This window comes from Arvicanthis niloticus, chromosome 2 (genome assembly GCF_011762505.2).
Source record: "Arvicanthis niloticus isolate mArvNil1 chromosome 2, mArvNil1.pat.X, whole genome shotgun sequence".
Lineage (NCBI taxonomy): Eukaryota > Metazoa > Chordata > Mammalia > Rodentia > Muridae > Arvicanthis > Arvicanthis niloticus.
Window position 1 is genome coordinate 125167933 of NC_047659.1, and position 19326 is coordinate 125187258.

General features: G+C 47.2%; 1 protein-coding gene across 1 annotated transcript in view; it reads left to right on the forward strand.

The window, feature by feature from the left end:
- The first annotated feature begins 14312 nt into the window (after positions 1 to 14312).
- Mmp24 (matrix metallopeptidase 24) overlaps positions 14313 to 19326 on the forward strand; it is a 45276-nt gene continuing 40262 nt past the window's right edge. The window contains exon 1 of the mRNA XM_034495352.2: positions 14313 to 14477. Coding sequence (XP_034351243.1) covers positions 14313 to 14477 — 165 coding nt within the window. The remainder of the gene's footprint in view (positions 14478 to 19326) is intronic.

The window sequence follows — 19326 nt, forward strand, 5'->3', positions numbered from 1 at the left end:
ACATAGACCAGGCTGGACTCAAACTTGAGCACACAATGATCTACCTGCCTCTGCCTCATGAGTGCTGGGACACTTCCGTTCTCTACAGTTCTCTTCTCCATAGCTGTTGACTCTTGTTTTTCCTTTCACGAGTTTGCAACCCTTTCCCAGAAACACAAAACCCTTTATTTTCTCATCTCTCATTTTTTGATATGTGTGTTCCTCTCTGTAAAATTCAAGTTCTGTATTTTTTATTTCCTAATTTCCTTAAATCTGCCTCTTGGTTTCTTATTTCCTGCACTTGCAAGTGAATCAGTTCAGGGACTTCACTCAAACTGCATCGCTGTCACACAGAGAACGGGTAGTGAGGATGGAGAATTCTGGGAAACAGAATTAAAAGTTAGTTTAACGCCAGGCAGTGGCGGTGCATGCCTTTAATCCCAACACTTGGGAGGCAGAGGCAGGCAGATTTCTGAGTTTGAGGCCAGCCTGGTCTACAGAGTGAGCTCCAGGACAGCCAGGGCTGCACAGAGAAACCCTGTCTCGAAAAACAAAAACAAAAACAAAACAACAACAACAACAAAAACCCAAACCAAAACAAAAGTTAGTTTAATGTCATTTTCTGACAGCAATTCAGTAACGGAACTGGCTGCTTCATGTGAATAAACATAAGAAACACTTCAAGTTCTGGCCTCTGGAACTGTGCACCCACATATCTCTAGAGACAGTCATGCAGCTTACAAATCTTCTGTGGGCTTACCATCCTTCAGGTGCAAGGCTGGCTGTGATGGTACACACCCTTATTGTCAGTTCTCACTCAGAAGGCAGAGGCTCACAGATCTCTGTGAGTGCAAGGCCAGCCAGGTCTACATAGCAAGTTCTGGACCAGGAGTGCGATATGACAAGATCCTATCTCAAAAAAGAAAGAAAAAGGAATATCCTTTCATTTCAAGCACGTGGTATTTTACTTGATATCTTTCAATTCTGAAGAAAAAAAAAAACAGCAAGCATGTCTTTTTTAAAAGATGTGTTTTTCTCTACTAATGATCAATTTTCTTATAGAACAACAACAACAACAACAAAAAACTCAAGGAGAAAATTTAAAAATTCCTAGAATCAAGTGAAAATGAAAGTACAGCTTATCAGAATCTTTGAGATTTGGTTAAGATCATTCTAGAAGGAACACCTGAAATTTACATCAAACACCTGACTTGATCTCAAGTAAATAATATGATAATCCTACAGGTCTCTGAAAATGAGACTAAGTCACAGCCAAGAGCAGCAGATGGCAAGAAACAATGAAGATCTAGGTGCTGGCCATAAAATGGGGAAATAGAAGAGCAGCCATAGGATTGATCAAGCAAAGAAACAGGGAGGCTTTGCAGGAAAATAAAAATGCAAATCATTATGTTAAGTGTCATAGATCAGATTCAAAACTACAAATGCTTCATGGTTCTCCCATGAACAGAAGCTAGATTTTTGTTTATTTGTTTGTTTTTTCGAGACAAGGTTTCTCTGTGTAGCCTTGGCTGTCCTGGAACTCACTCTGTAGACCAGGCTGGCCTCAAACTCAGAAATCCACCTGCCTCTGCCTCCCAAGTGCTGGGATTAAAGGCGTGCACCACCACCGCCTGGCCAGAAGCTAGATTTGTGTGTGTGTGTGTGTGTGTGTAATAGAGAGAGAAAGAGAGAGAGAGAGAGAGAGAGAGAGAGAGAGAGAGAGAGAGAGAGAGAGAGAAAACTTAAAAGGGAACCTTGAGAGAAGGAAGGAGAAATCTTGTAAGTGCGGGCAGGCAGGTGGGGGGGGGGTTGGGCCTGGAGATGGCTCAGTGGTTAAGAGCATTGTTCTTGCAGAGGGCCAGGCTTTGGTTCCCAGCACACACACCATGGCTGACATCTGTCTGTAACTCCAGTTTCAGAAGGTCAGACTCTGTCTTTCAGCCTCCACCAGCTCTGCAGCTCACTCACGGCACACGGAAGTACATGCGACCAAAACACCCATGCATATAACATAAAGATAAAGAAATCCTTATAGTAGGGAGGGGGTGAGGGTCATGGAGTGAGTGCACACGGCTTGGGAGTGGGAGGAGGGGACAGTTGGAGGAAGAGGAAGGAGGGCAGGAGGAGCAAGGAAGGCGGAGGGGAAGAGGAACAAGGCAGAGCAAAGGACAAAGAGTGTGGGAAATGCCAGAGTCGAGCCCATCGCTCTGTTTGCCAACTTTTAAAAAGGGCCAAAAACTCCATTATGCCAAGTGAAAGAAGCCAAGTTTGGAAGTTCCACCCTGCGTCATTCCTTGACCTGCTGGAAAAGGCAGATCCTTTTCTGAGGCTTCATAGGTGAGGTCAGGGCTTAAGGGGAGAGGCGGGGCTTGTGTTCAAATGACAGAGGATGTTTTTGGAGAGTGATCTCTACATTTTTATTGTGTGGCTACATGGTTCTAACACCATTCTCAGTATCCTACTGTGTTCCACAAACAGAAACTTCACTGGATATAAATTAACAAGCCCTCTCTCTGCATCACAAGGTGCAGTGGGTAGAGGATTAATTTTCAGTATAATTTTGGAACTGCCTGCATCACTGTTAACTGGTCTTTCCCTCACCTCCCACAGGACCTAAAACTTCTGCTGGTGGCATTTATTCCGTTTACTCTGGTTACCCCTTCTCTCCGGGGACGGTCTAGCTCCAGCTGCACTGGGAATGATGTGAAATACACTTTACCATTAGTCCTTCAGTCAGGATGTCAGGTTAACTCTGATCACGGGCTGGTGGTGAGCAGGCCTAAGAGGGGCCAGGGCCCAGCCCGGGAAAGGCGTGGAGGGAGAAGGAGACCTAGAGTGTCACAGACAGGACGCTGGACGCTGCCACAGAAGAGGGTGATGTTCAGGGAACAGGGAGGAACTTGCGACAAAAACACACTGGGTTGACCTCACAGCTTGGCTCCAGACTGGCTCTGGGCGTGGGCCAGTCTCCTTCTCAGCTTTAATTTTCCACTCTTCCTGATCTGTCCAGTCACTACTCACAGCAGTCTCACAGTCCTCAAACCCACGCCCTCTCCTAACTGACGCTACCGACACTGTCTTGTGCAGCATGGCAGCCCCTTTATAGCAGTGTATCTCGACCGATCCAGGGGAAGAAGCATTGGCCTTCCTTTCCAAAGAAGTAAAGAGACCTAGGAGGTTAAACGATTTGTCTGAAAGTCACCCTTTGAAGACAGCAGCCTGGACCCCTTCCATTGCTTATGCTTTGCTGCCCCCTACTGGAATTACACCATAGACACCAAATTGCAAACAACAGTTCTGTAGCGGGCTTCTGTTTATTTGTGTAAAAAGTATTCATTGATAACCTATAGTATGCTAGAGACATTCAGACATAGTCTGAACCCATGGAAAATGGAGCCACAAGAATGATTAGTTAATTACAATTATATGATCTCTGTGAAGTATGAGGTCTAGGGTACAAAATAGGTGTGGCCTAGTCCAGAAGTTCGGGGAATCTTGTATAAAGTGGAATCCATAGGAAAAAAATATTGGCTGGCAATGGGAAGGCTAAGGCGGTATCAAGGGTGCTGCGCAGGGCTCCGGGATGAGCATAGTGGAACCTGGAATACAGTTAAGACCACTTAGGAAGAGAGGAGATTTTGAATGGCAAGAATAGGCACTTGGCTTTGTGTGCTGCAGTTTGGAAATTCCACAAGGAAGGAAAGCACAGCTGTAAAGCATAGGCCAGGTGAGTGGCTGAGCTGAAGATGTTATTGGCCGAGATCTACACTAACACCCCTGGGGATAAAACTTTGGAGCTGTTGTGTGTACAGAGAGAATGCAGGTGGTATTTGAAACTGTGGAGATGGATGGCCACACAGAGTAGGAAGAGGGTTTCTAAGCATCCCGAGAAACCTCTGCAGTTACATTGAAGAGATAGAACCAATGAAAGAAAACTAAAGGGAAGGCCCAGCGAGTTAAGGAAGAACACATGATTAAACAGCTTAAAACAATGTGAGGCAGACAAGATGGCTCAGCAGCTGAAGGTGCTTGCTGCCAAACCTGAGGACCCAAGTTCAAGCCACATGGTGGGAGGAAAGAACTGACTCCCCACAAGTTGTGCTGTGGTATGTTCACATGCACAATTAAATAATTAAATTTTTTGAGACGTAAAAGAGCCACGGGATTGAGAATGACTTGGGTAAAAAGTTCAAGGACAGCTCACCAAAGGAAGTCACAGGGAAGTCCTTTCTTCACAGGCATGTAATATGCCATGTGGAAAAAATGGTTTTGAAGTGGCACTCAGGGGTCTGGGCCAGCCTCAGGGCCTTATGGCTTCTGCACTCACACTGGACCCCACACTGTTTAAATGTTCCATTTTTACCATTTTGAAATTCTTAGATTTGAACTCACTTTGTGGCCAATGATGACTCCGTCTCCCTGATCCTCCTGCCTTCTCCATCCAAAATCCAAAATACTGGAAATATATATATATATATATGTATTTATACATATACATGCATATACTATATGTATGTATATATAGATATGTATATATGTGTGTATATATGTGTATATATGTGTGCGTATATATATGTATATACATGTGTGTGCATGTGCGTGTGTGTGTGTGTGTGTGTGTGTGTGTGTGTGTGTGTGTGTGTTTTGAGAAAGGGTTTCTCTGTGTAGCCCTGGCTGTCCTGGAACTTACTCTGCAGGCCAGACTGACCCTGAACTCAGAGATGCTTCCTCCTGCCAGTCTCCAGAGTGCTGGGGTTAAAGGTGTGCACCACCATCATCACCCATCTACAGGTGATTTTAACAAGAGGCTCTGAGTTCTCATTTTGCATTGGGCCTTGTAAATCATGTATCAGGTCCTGGATGGGAACAAATGCAAGGCAGAGACCCAGGCATGATGGCACTTGCCTGTAATCCCAGCACTCTGGAGGCTGAAGTGGGGGTGGGGGTTGGGGGGGCTGTTGTAAGTTTAAGATTCTGTTGAAAAAAAAGTTCTATTTGTATTTTTTTTTTTTATTCGTTGAGGATATATGTCAAAGTGAGATAGTCCAAGTCTGGGCTAATTGAGGCCCCATTTCAAAAAGAAGAAAGAAGCCAGACAGTGGTAGGGCACACCTTTCACTCTAGCACTTTGGAGGCAGAGGCAGGCAGATCTATGAGTTCAAGGCCAGCCTGCTCTACAGAGTGAGTCCCGGGACAGCAAGGGCCACACAGAGAAACCATGTCTTGAGATCAACAAAAACAAGAAGAAAGAGAAGGAGGAGGAGGAAGAGAAGGAAGAAGAGGAAGAGGAGGGGAAGAAGGAGGAGAGAAGAGGAAGAGGAGAAATGAATGAATAAATAAATTCATGAAGCAAGGGCACAGAGCAGTGACAGAGGGACTGGAGACATGGGTCCACTAGCTGCTCTTTCAAAGACCTTGAGTTTGAATCCCAGTACCCGCAATGTGGCTAATAGCCATTTTTTTTTTTTTTTGAGACAGGGTTTCTCTGTGTAGTCCTGGCTGTCCTGGAACTCACTCTGTAGACCAGGCTGGCCTCAAACTCAGAAATCCGCCTGCCTCTGCCTCCCAAGTGCTGGGATTAAAGGTGTGAGCCACCACCGTCCGGCTGATAAGAGCCATCTTTAACTGTCATTCCAAAGGATCTGACACACTCTCTCTGGCCCCCTCAGGCACTGTACACATGTGGGACACAGGCATAAAATGAAGGCACATAAAATAAAAATAAATTGTTTTTTTCTTTGAAGTTGTCAGTGAACGTTTTCTCTCTCCGCCTGACCCCTAGCTGTATAGCTCCCTGGGAGGAAGTCATTACGGTCATCAGTTCCTTTCTGTATCTTACACACAGACAGAGAAATTGTCTCTTCCCCCTAGTGCATGCTGTGGTGCACACACCCAGGATTCTGCACCTTGGTTTTCTTCCATTCAGTCTTGCACTATAAGTAATAGTGCTATAATGAACTAATATAAGCAGTTGCAGGCCTATACTGCCTGCACCCACTGGGCAGGAGGATAAAACATTGAAGGCCAGCCTGGGCTGCTGTTAGAGTTTGCTTTTTATGGCTGCGATAGAACACTGTGACCTAAAACAGCTTGGGGAGGAAAGAGTTTATTTGGCTTACAATTTTGATTGCAGTCAATCAGGAAGGGAAGTCAGGCAGAAATTCAAGTCAAGAACCTGAAGGCAGAATCTAAAGGAGAAGCCATGGAGAAGTGCTGCTGACTGGCTCGATCCTCATGGCTTGCTTCCTCTGCTTTATTATTCCACCCAGGACCACCTGCCCAGCGATGGTACTGTCCCCAGTATCCTGACCCTCCCACACCAACCATTAGCCAAGAAAATGCCATACAGGCTTGCCTACAGGCCAATTTGATGGAGGGACTTTCTCGAATCTAGGTATTACCCAGGGCCTGCCCTACTTAGCTTCTGAGATCACACCACTATTCAGGGTGGCGTGGCTGCAGACTGGAAATGTTTTTTCAACTTTGGTTTCCATTTCCCAGATGACTCCAGCTTGTGTAAAATAATAATAATAAGCTACATAGTAAGACCTTATTTCACAAAAACAAAACAAAAACAAAGATATACTAATGCTACATTTTAAAAAGTAGTTTCCTAATTTACAAGGTACTTCCTCATCTTAAAGTGGGCACATAGTGCCCCCATTGTGTGCGTTCTTTGTTAATGGTTGTCAGGGGAAACACAAACAGGAATTACCTCCAAACCAGTTGGGACTAGCTTCAAAATCAGACATGGGGGACTGAAGTGGTGGTGGGGGGACGCTCTTCTGACACTGGATATTTAACCCTTTCCTTTCCCCAAGCCTTTGTCCCCCATGTTTTGTCAATTAAAATTTTAGTCTTTTGTTGCTCACACCTTTTAGACGCATGGTCATGATTGCTGTACGTTACATGGAAATCGAGTTTTTAAAATATTATCTGTTTATACAGCTTTGTTTCAAAAGCTTTCTTTTGGTAAGGTGTTTTTTTTTTTTTTTTTTTTTTCCTGGATTTTCCCAGCTAGAATGACATCAGAGGCCTCGGAAGTTCTGGAGACAGATTCCTGAGCTTCACGTAGTTGCTCTGTCTCACGCATGCTCAGTCTTAGCCCTTTCACCTGGAGACAGTCTCACTTCTTTCCACAGAGCAGCTGTGTATCCGACTTAGAGGTCTCAGCCTGTGTTCCAGCAAGCCAAGTTCAGTCCCCCATAAAAAGTAGCTAATGCAATCTGGTATGGGAAGAAAGAAAAGATGTCTGTGGGATAAATAGTTCCAACGGTGACTGGGACCCTCCAGTCTTTTCTCTCCATTCATGCTCCATTTGTTTTTTTGGGGGGGACACCTCAAAATATGCCTTTTAAACCCATCATGTTTGTCATATTGTTACCAGATTTGGGATGACAGCCTGTGCCTCAACACGCCAGATTTGACTACCGATCCTCAATAAACCAACTAGAAAATGCCAAGTAGTGGAAAGCAGAAAAGGTGGGGTTCAATATGGCCACGTTGGGAAGACTTGGCAGGGTGCCTCCCTCTCTCTCTCTCGCTCTCGCTCTCGCTCTCGCTCTCGCTCTCGCTCTCGCTCTCTCTCTCTCTCTCATTTTAATTGGCTCACTGAGGACAGGTGGCCAGGCCTGTCTTCCTGGGCACAGGCTTTGACCCTAAGTTTAGTAACAGCTGCTTAAGATTGTTTATAGAAATTCGGAAATTCTAATGAATGAACAAAGGAACAAGGGCTTGAGCTTTGGTGTCTGATACTTGACTTCTGCTACTGTTCATTCTCTAGAGACGTCATTGGCTAAGTCATTTCCCCATTGCCCTCTCCTTAGAATCCAACATGCAACAGAGTTGCAAGGATTGGATGATACAATGTAGATACATTACTTCACACACTAACATGATGTGGCTGCTTCAAAGGAAGGGAGAGGGAGGTGGAGCCTTCCCTGGGCTGGACCAGCACCAAACTAACCTCATTAGTTTCTTTTTAGATTCCTACTAAGAACTCCGCTTTTGTGGTCGCAGTGATGGCTCAGCAGTGAAGGCTGCTCTTGACAAAAGAGTAAAGTAAGGTTGCCATCTGCAACTCCAGTTCCAGACAATCTGATGCCCAATTCTGGCCTCCGTGGGTATCAGGCACATACATGGAGCACATACATACACGTAGGCAAAACACTCATACATACAAGGTGTTTTACCTTGATTATTTCTCTCCCTCCTTCCCTCCTTATTTCTCTCCACACTTCCCTCCCTCCTCCCTACATTCTTCTCTCCCTCCTCCCTCTCTGTCTTCTTTTTATAACTCACTGGGCATGGGCATGGACATGGGAGCATTCACTGGAGTGTGGGCAATATACCAGGGGCCACAGTCCTGATGAAATTTGCCTCTCCCTAGCCCAGCAAGCATCAAAAGCCAAGAGCTCCTCAGCTAGAGGTGGGGCTCCTCCCCCAGGATTTCTTATTTACACGGTTTCCCTCATTTTAGCTGTTCCTTCTTAGTATCTTCAGCTGGCTCCTCTCTGTTAAAGACTTCAAGCCTGGCTCACTATAACTTTGCCCCCTCTTTGGACACACTTACTCCCTACGTAATTTCGTCTGGTCTCTTGGCCTTAAAAATATTTCTCTTTTGAGGCTCCACTGGATTTCTCTCCTGCGCCGACACCTGTGTAGGAAGAGGCTGCGCGCCACATGCACTTGAGTACCTAATAGCTGCCTCCCTCTTCACACCAGCCAGACTGTGGCACTTGATATTTCAACTCAAGCTGTTCAAGGAATCTTCTTTGTGTCAAAGAGTTGCAACCGCATTGTAGTTGCTCAGCTCCATTCTCTGAATGTGACTCTTCTCTTACACCCCAGAGCCAAAGCTTTGTCAACTCCGCTTTCAAAATCCTTCGAGAACCTAATCACATCTCAGTGTTTCCCCGAGGATTTTGATCCAAGACCTTGCCATCTTGTGCCTGAATGATGGTGATGGCCCACTCGCCGGCCTTTCTGCTTATGGCCTTCCCAGCTATTCTCAGCTCAGTGAAACCAGTTGCTCTGTTAAAGACCTAAGACAGAAGTTGTCCCTTCAATTCTCAGAAACTTCCAGTTGGGAAATCCTCCTAGGACCTCCCTGCTTCTTCCTCTCCAACTACTCTGACATCCACATTGTCCCTTAAACTTGCCTGATGGCTCTTTGCTTTAAAATGTCTCTGCCTGCTGTCTGCTGTGCCCGAATCACTTCTCATGCTTTAACACTCTTCTTTCAGAACTTCACACACACACACACACACACACGCACACACACACACACACGCACGCACGCACATGCACACGTACATATGCACATATGCACATGCACACATGCACACCCAGAATCCTCATTATCTTCTTACAAAGGTCCTCACTAGTTGCTCTATCCACAATTCTTCACAAGGCATGCACATGGGTGTGCGTGCATACTCCCCCACCACACCTCTCAAATTTCAACTCCTAACTCCTGATTTTTCTCAATAATTATTACTATCTAAATACTTATTTTAATTATTTTTCTTGTTGTCTGTCCCCTTTGCTTTAATATACACTTTATGAAAACAGAGAGGTTGTTTTGTTCAGTTTTACATTTTTAGGAGGGGCACACAATTGTCGCAATATGTGTGTAGAGGTCAGAGGTCAACTTATAGGAGTCAGTTCTCTTCTTCCACCTTGTAGGTTTCAGGGATCAAACTTGGACTCATCAGGCTTGGCAGCAGGGACTTTACCCACTGAGCTACCTTGTCCCAAAGCAGAGTTTTATCTGATTTGTTTGATGCTATATTGTATCACCCACAAGAGTATTCATTGCAAAGTTGACACTTACTGAATATTCACTGAACTAAGATCATATATATATATATATATAATGTTTTTCAAGACAGGGTTTCTCTGTGTAGTCTTAGCTGTCCTGGAACTCACTCTGTAGACCAGGCTGGCCTCAAACTCAGAAATCTACCTGCCTCTACCTCCCAAGCGCTAGGACTAAAGGTGTGCACTGCCACTGCTCAGCGGAAAATATTTTTTTAACATATGTCTCTCCTCTATTTAGAGCTCTCCAGTGATTCTTACAATGGAGTTCTTAAACCTTTTGGTCTCGAGAACCCCTTTACACTCTCAGAAAGCATTGATGACCTTAACAAGTTTCTGATACACACACACACATGTGTGTGTGTTCTGTTATATATGGTGTGTGTGTGTATAATTATCTGAGGAATTAAAACAGAAACATTTAAATTTACATATGGCTCTGTTTAAGATGATAACATGGGACTCTGAGGCTAGCCCAGCAGTAGAGCACTTACGCAGCCTACAAGGCTCTCAATCTAGTTGCTAGCACCAAAACTCAGTATATAAATAAGCAATCAAATAACAACAAGATTGTTAATACAGATACACTCTATAATAGTTTCCTAAGTAAAACATAGTGAGAAGACTCGCACTACTCACATTTTAATATAACTATTGGAAAAAACGGGCTTAATAGGAGTTAACTGTATTCCCATGCCTGCTCCCATATAGGCCAAGAAGCTTCTAGAAAAGCGCATGACACTCTCATGAGAAAGTGAGAGTAAAACCTCCCACTCTACATGGCAAGATCCTGCTGGACACTCATAGCCCATCCATCTCACCTCCTGCCATCTCTAGACAATTCATTTCCTCCCCCTCCTACCATAAGCCACTGCTCTCCCCTCTCTGAAGACACATACGGTGTTAGCCTCTTGTTATCTATATTACTGTCTGTCTCCTGAGCTAACTGTCTTCCTCCAGACAGCTACCTACCCAAATCAGTGTCTGGGAATCAAACACTATGTGATAAAGGCATATTGAATTAAGAAATGGGGGGGGGGGGGCGCGTCTCCTCTCCCTATAGTGACTTTCCTACAGACACAGTATTTCTTCATAAGATTACAGATGTCAGTGTGGTAAGTATGATATGATCAAGTACATTACAGATGGGTGTGAACATATGGAAATCTCATAATAAAATCATATTTTGTACATTAAGTACCTACTAAGTTTGTTTATTTTTATTAAAGGTTATGTTGGACATGATGGCGCACATCTTTAATCCCAAAACTCAGGAGGCAGAGGCAGGCAGATCTCTGTGAGTTCAAGACCAGTTTGGTCTACATAGTGAATTCAGTTCCAGGTCAGCCAGTGATACACAGAGAGACCGTTATATGGCCTTTTATATATAAAGTATAGGGCAGTGGGCACAACACACTGGTTTCAGGTTACAGAGGAGTAACACAAGACTCAAGGAGAGGAAAGCACACTGAAGTCAGCCACCAGGCCAGTGCTTGAATCCAGGTTTCAGACTTAAAATGAAATACCTTTCCTTTTTATCCCATATCTGTCTTGGTTGTGAGAGGCTGAGAAGCCAAGCCTTCTGGTGAGTACATAAGAGATTTTTTGAAGCCTTTTAAGCCACTTCTGGTGTCTGTACAGACTTTGCCATCTTCCTTCATGCTGATAAGCCCATCTTAGGGATTTATGATATGTATTGAGTTGCACTTTTTTCTAATTTAAGACTTACTCTATTTTAAATCTATTGTCTGTTCCTGTGCGTATGTGCACAAGAGTACAGGAACCCACAGAAGCCATAGGCATCAGATCCCCTGGAGCTGAGATTATAGGCAGCTGTGAGCCACCCATACAAATGTGAGAAATGGAACATGGTTCCCTTGTAGGAATAGCACAGGAGCACAGGTGCCTTTTAGCTGCTGGGCCACCTCTCCAGCCTGCATCTTATCGGCTTCTTCTTATCATTTACCCACTGCCACCTCCACCCTCCACCCCTCCATCATGGGAGAACATTTAGTTCTGGATTATCAGTAGCAGTTCGTGGGCATTTGGTCTTAAATGCGAAAGAAGGCTCAGTCAGCTCCAATAATTTTCTCTTGGAACGCAACCCCTCCCAAACCTTCCCCAAACAGGCAGTTCGTTATCTTTCTTCAGCGTTTCTGCAATGCTCTGGTTTCATCTCGGCCATAACTTACATAAGCTTGTTTTGTCTCCATCTCGTCCCCAGACTGTGATTTGGTCAGTGCTATCTGCCAGTCTTGCCCTCCTTGCACTCCTGACTGCCAGCTCCTTCTGTCTCTTGGAGACCCCCTCCCCTTTTCCATGGCTCTTTGATATCCTGAAGTTTAGCTCTCTGGGAGGGTGGGGTGTATATGTGTATGTGGGGGCGGAGGCTGCGCTTTCTCACTCGGGCACCTTGGCTGTCAGAGGGAGACATCAAGATGTCACCTCCACTCTCTGTTTTATTTATTTACTCTTTTGAGACAGGGTCCCTCGGTAGAGCTCACCATTTTAGCTAGACTGGCTGACCAATGGGGCCCTGGGATCTTTCTCTATCTTGCCACACCACCAGTGCTCAGATCACAGACACACAACTGACTTTCACATGGGTAGGATGGATCTGAACTCAGGTCTCATGCTCCTATGGCAAACACTATCCACCGAGCCATCTGTCCAGTCCTGCTTCAGTCTTTTGTCTACCCCAGTCTCTTTGGTAGGCTCTTCCTTTGGCTGTCTCCAGATGTGGCCCTTGGCCTTTCGCCCTTTACCCACTCTGCTCTTTCAGCGTTGCCTGCCACACTTTATCTCTTCTCAACTCATCCCTGTGCCCACCCACCTCAGAGACTCTGCAGCAGCTTCTGGTTTCCAGAGGTCTAACTCCCAGCTCCTAGTCACCTCCGCCAGGCTAGTCCTCACCAGGAAGACTCCAGTTCTGTGACAATGCCATAGTCCACCTTCTGCACTGGCCATCACCTCCTTCGATGTCCTTTGTCACCCCTATCCTCTACCATCCTAGCAGACAAAATGTGCTCTGAGGCCAGACCACTCCAGCTGCACCCTTATGAATCATGTATGTTTGGCAAACTTAGTCAGAGCCTCCTCTTTATCCTAAATTGGTTTACGATAACAACCTGTTTCACTCACGGGGCTTCTCACAGGACTGCGGGAGGCGTAATTAAGTGGTGTGCTTAGCCCGGTGCCTGGTATGTAGTAGGCATTCAATAAACAGTACCTACTGTTGTGATCTGCGTGTCCTTTTATGGTGACTATTGAAGTCCTCTCCCAATATTCTCTTCATTCCTCACCCGAGGACGGGACTAACATGAAACACTAAATTCCAAGGAGCAACGGTGTACAGTAGTAGTAAAATTGAGATGAGCCAGTGCTTGCACATAGGTGTGTCTGTGCCTGCTCCACACCTCCAAACTACCAAACAACCACAGTTTACACATTATCCTGTTCAAGAAAACCCCCAGTCACCATCCCGTCTGGAAGAACCCAATTGACAATCCCAACCTTCACCACCTTCACCTTTTCTCTCACTTCCCAGCAGATCTCTGGAGAAACCCTATTGGGACACACAGGTACTCCACACACACTGCCTCAACCCTTCCCGCCCACCCCCGCACCTTGTTTAATTCCAGCCTTTCCTTCAGGGCCTTGGTAGAGCCCCACTGCCCTTCCTCCAGACCCCCTGAGCCAGGACCCTGGAATCCTTTCTTACACTTGGTAGGCAGTATCCTGTTTGTTGTAGTGCTTACATTTTCTTACTAGGTGTAACCCTCTACACCTTGGCTCATGAGCGTCCCTTTTTGCTTTAGTAGCCCTAGAGAAGCCCAGGGTACTGCTGGTGTTCCTTAGAAGGTGTTCCATCAATGTGGGACATTTAGGGGATGGGTGATCACTCTCCCTCTGAGGGGTAAAGGAGCGACCCCAGTGAAGCACTGCCCAGGTCTGGTTTTTTATTTTTATTTTTTATTTTATTTTTGTTTCTCAGCATCACGCCTCTAAACCTCTGAAACCCCTTCTCCGATGTCAAGCATTTCTTAGCTCATTCTCTTCCGACCCAGGTGGTCTCCCCAGACCCCTTTTCTCCAGTATCACGCTTCAGCCCTTTCCCCCCAGGGCTAGCCTGGGGTTACAGACCCCAGGCCCGGTCAGCCGCCCGAAGGCCAGCATTATTTATCTGGCCTCTCTACCCTCCCTCGGGGTTGCCCTCTTTGCACCCGGCGCCTGGAGCGAGCGCCTCCCGCAGCCTCGCCGCCGCCGCCGCCCGCAGGTCCCGCTCGGGCGCTGCCCCCGCGCCCCTGGCCGCCCCTCGCCGGGGCGGGGCGCGCGGAGGCGGGGGCGCGCGGCGGCCGAGGCGGCGGCGGCGGAGGCAGGCGGGCCAGGCGCGCGTCCGCGGCGCCGTGACTCGGCGGCTCCGCAGCGGCTGCAGCGGGAGGACCCGGCCGGAGCCGCCGCCGCCGCCGCCGCCGCCGCCATCGCAGCCGGGCGGCCGGGCCCCCGCCGCCGGGATGCCGAGGAGCCGGGGCGGCTGCGCTGCGCCGGGCCAGGCCGCGCGCTGGAGCGGCTGGCGGGCCCCGGGGAGGCTGCTGCCGCTGCTGCCCGCGCTCTGCTGCCTCGCGGCGGCGGCGGGGGCCGGGAAGCCGGCCGGGGCGGACGCGCCCTTCGCCGGGCAGGTGGGCAGGCGCGCGGGGTCGGGGCCCGGGCCGGGGCCGGGGCCGGGCAGGGGGCGGCACCGACCGGGCCTCGTTCGGGGGGCCTGGCGCCGGGTCAGCGCGAGGGCCGGGCGGGGCCCGCGAGCAGGGCTCGGTTCAGCACCGCGGACAGGGGCGGCGGGCGGGGGCGGAGCGGAGGGTCCGGGTGGCCGCGGTGACAGCGGGGCGTGTGGCCTGCAAGGCTGTGTGTGAGGGAAACGGTACGCCTCGCCTCGGAGTAAATAGTAAGCGCAGCCAGTGTGTTGTGGGCAGAGGAGAAGCCGAGGATGTTGGAGCTGGAGAAGGGGGAGGGAGGAAGGCGAGGAAGGACCGGATCGCTGTCTTGGTAGCTGAAGGGCCGCCGGGATAGACTCAATCAGCATGGCCCCACCGGGCAGAGCTGAGGCCAACCGACAGTGGGGGTGGGGGGTTGCAAGAAGGCACATTTCGGCCCAGTGCAGGAAGTTTGTAACAATTGGAGGTGCTCAGCCAGCCCAGGAGGCGGTGAGCTGCTCATCACTGGCATGTGCAAGTCGGAGCTCCAAGAGGGGATTGGATGGATGCATGTATAATGCCTGCATGGATACATGCATAATAACAGTCGTGCACTATGGGCCAGACTTGGCGCTATGTTTGATAGGATTTTGCTTATTTAACCCCAGCATGAATTCTGTGAGCTTGTTGTAGCACCTGTCCCCATTTTACAGATGAGGATAGAGACCCTGAGAGCTTAAGTAATTTGCTCAAGGTCACAGAGCTAGTGAGTTGACTCTAGTCTGTTCATGTTGAAGCCAGGACATTATGTTGTATGGGGTCGGGGACAGTTGTACTAATTTCTTTACTGTCTGCCAGCCTAGAAGGCAGCAATTCTAAAAAATAATGTTGAACCAGTGTTAACGTTGCTGGAGGAAATTGGTGATTGCCTGAATTATCCTGAGAGAAGTGTGTTTGTTAAGTAGACATGCTGTTTAGAAGAATCTGCTAGAACAGCAGTTTTTAACTGGGCAAAGGACTCAAGGGACCATAAATTCTCTGAAATTTCCTGCTAATTTGTGTTTATATGTGAAAAGTGTATGTTTTCTAGGAGGGAAGCTCCATATTTCCTCAGCCTCTCCAAAAATGATGTGTTTAAAGAAAATTTAGGATGTGTGAAAGAATCCTTTGCCCAGCTGATAGTCTGTCTCTTAAGGGTTCATAATTGTTAGCTGACTTTCAATGAAAACTTTCTCTAGTGTGTGGTTTTAGCTCTATCAAAGTGATGTGATTCATGGCTTTCTATTGTAGCAAAAGTAGGATTCTTTCAGACTCCCTGAGTGTGTGCAGGTAAGGCAGAAGGGTCTGCCCTGGGTTTAGGATGTGTGGGCTCTCGCCTGACCTTGGTCCTGCTGGCTTTGTGACTTTGACCTCTGAAGATGGAGCTGAGTGAGCTCACGCCTGTGGTATTTCGCACACTAAGAGAATACAGTTTGCTTAGATGTGTCAGGATTTGAAGGGAAGGTTCTGTATCCTAACAGCCTTACAGGCTTCGATTATTCCACCTCTCCCACCCTTCTCCATTCCCAGCCTAAGCTTTCCCATCATGAAGAGACACTTCATCCTGTTTTGTTTGTTTTGTTTTTTATCCTCTGTGGATATCTGGAGGAGTTCATTTTCAAACCGACTGCTGTCTCCAGATGTGGAGTTCTTTCATAGAGAAAGGATACCTTCTTTTATTCTCGGGTCCTGCCCTGTTACTACTCACCCCTTCCTTAGATCTCCTGATCAAAGCATGTGTGGCCACAGCCCTTGGGAAACAATCCACAGAGTACCCTGATCCCTTTCACAGGTCAGAACTGATAGCCTGGAACACAACACCTTGTGTGTGGATTACTGTTATCTGACTGCATTGACTTACATTTCTCTACATTGATGTCCCACTGACATCTTTCTGTCCCCCTTCTCCCCGCCCTTCCCCCACTTGGCATAGCATTTTCTTACCTGAAAGGGTTTAATATGAGCTGCAGCCCGGAAATTTTCTCTTTGCTCTACTTTTTCTGGATCACTTATAAAAAATTAAGTCAGCCATGTCCCGGCATGGTCTCTTGGGGCCCTTGGACTCCTTATCCTTTCCATTCAGAGAAGTAATGTGTTCTCATCTGGTCTTTCCTATCCCTAAGTGCATTCTCAGGTCTTGATGGAAGCATGACCATTCCAGTCCATTTAAAATATCTAATATAATACCCAAAACTCTTAGAAATTATTGAGGTAATTTACATCTAATTATCCCTCCCTGAACACTAGTGGGTGAGATGACTGGAACCTTATCATTGCTTTTCAGCCCACAGATAATGTTGCTTGCTCCTCTTTCTGTCTTGAGGTCCCCAGAGTCCGACCCCTCCCTACCTCCCCATTAGCAGGCCGTATCTCCCACTGTTCATAGATAATGCATCTCGACTCCAGACAAGCTCGCCTCTCATTTGTCCTAAGACAGTCTGCAAGGGTCCCCCCTCCCCTGCCCTCCCCCCCACATGGTCCTGTGTTGTTTACTGCTGCACCTCCGCCCGTACATCAGAAACCTTCCCTTAAGGTTCCCGATCACACTTGCCTCTCTGGGAAACCCCCTCCCTTCTCCCAGCATCATTTATTCCTCTCAGGGGAACACTGAGAGGCAACCCCAGTCACTGTGCCATTTAATTTTTTAAAACACACATTGTTTGGGAAGGAAAACATTGTGGATCTTAGGCAGGTTTCTTCCCCTACCAAGATCTAACACAACTTCCAAGTTTGGACACTCATCCGTAAGCATTCTGTTCTTTATGTCCAAGGCTCACTCTCATCTCATCTCATCTATAAGCCTATTTCATGTATAGGCTTATAGGTTTCAACGTCCCTTCTAAAACCTTTCTTAGGGAACAGGGAGATGGCTCAGCTGGTAAACTGCTTGATGTGTAAACATCAGACTTGAGCCCACTCCCCAGAATCCATTTCAAAAGCCTGGGGTAGCATCCATTTCTTACCCCCATGCAGGGTGGGGAAGAAACAGTGTCCCTGGGGCTTGATAGCTAGCCAGTCTATCCTAATTGTTGAACCTCAGCTCTCTCTTTCTTTCTCTCTCTCTCTCTCTCACACACAAATGCAAGTGTGGGCTCTCTCTCTCTCTCTCTCTCTCTCACACACACACACACACATACTCACAGGCACACACATAGGTAACACCCCCACCCCCACCCCCACACACATACAAATAAAGAACTTCCCAGAGGGGTGCGTTGTCTGGGCTCCTTTTCCTGGACCTGGGGCTCACTCCTCTGGTTGTAAGCAGTAGCTTCACAGTTCACCTTTGAGTTCTGTCATTGGATGCCATCCAAACAGCAGTGACAGGCAGGGAAGAGGGATTGGGAGGCAGCTATCACCATAGCAATCGCCAAGTAAACACACAGCAGCACTTCACAGTTACTTCTTCAATTGCCTTAAATGAGGTGTCCAAGGGCATAGACCTTGATTGCCAATGATTCAAACCAACTTGTCCCTGGCCTCCTGACTTCTAAATTGAAAGTGTTTTTCTTTACTATCTTTGGCTTTTGATTTCCTATCTCTTGTCTTTCATTACCAAGACAGAAAAAAAATTTTTTTTGATTCAGTTTGGTTTTTGCTTCTGCTTTCTGAAGTGCTTCTTTTGTATTTTGTGTACGGGGTGGAGGAGGAGTGCTACCAAGTCTCTGGTTGGCTTCTTGCCTTTGGTGTATTTAAAGCATTCCTTTTCTCTTAGTACTAGCTAGGGAGAATCCCCATCTAATTTTTTGCCCTTCCTAGGTATAATTTGATTTTGAGGAAAATCAGAGTAGACAAAGCTAAGCCAGTGAGCCCAGGCCACACGAGTAACAGAGTGTGACTCTGAGACTTAGGGTGTAATCCGGTTTTGAGGGATGTGCTCTGAGCAGATGGAGAACACTCTCTGGTTTGTACCTGCTGTCAAGGAGGTTAAGAGCTCCAGATGAGGCTGAGGCTGAGACAGGTCTATGAAGAACTTCCCAGAGGGGTGCGTTGTCTGGGCTCCTTTTCCTGGACCTGGGGCTCACTCCTCTGGTTGTAAGCAGTAGCTTCACAGTTCACCTTTGAGTTCTGTCATTGGATGCCATCCAAACAGCAGTGACAGGCAGGGAAGAGGGATTGGCACAAATTCCCACATCCCCTCTGCCTTCAGTATCCTTGTAGCTCCCAGTATATCCCACTCTTGTTTGGGGAAAAAGAGCCCATTAGAAATCCTCTCTGCTACATGAGCCAAACCTGTCCTGATGCCTTCTTGTGTTACTGTGGATTTTCCTAACAGCCTCTGGTTGTGTAAGGAGCTTCAAACTTTCCAGGCACTGTCATGTATGTGGGGTCCTGGCAACAGCCTCATGAAGGAGCCAAGGAAGATGTGCTCACCTTATGGATGAGTAAACAGGGGCTCAGAGCTTCCTCTTCAGCTCCACCAGGGACCCACCCACATCTAAAACACACTAAGGGGGCTGACTCTCTATCCCTGTGCTCAGTGCACTCCCCTTTGCTCAGAACTGCCTTGCCTCTGCATTACTGAGACCTCTGTTTTCTGCTGTCAAGCATGTCCCATGCCAGATCTTGAAAGATGACAGTTTAAAAATGAGCAAGTTATACTCCTGGACATAAACCCTAATTGTATCAAAAGACTTGTGTTAGGAATTGCAGATAATATGGAATCCGTGAATTCCCAAATGAGGAAGCAGGCCGAAATCACCATCCCCTCAGTGTCTGACACCTAACAGGATAAATACTTTTAATCTCTGTGTCTATGGTCAAGTATTCAGGAGTTCTCTTGAAGAATACATGTTGC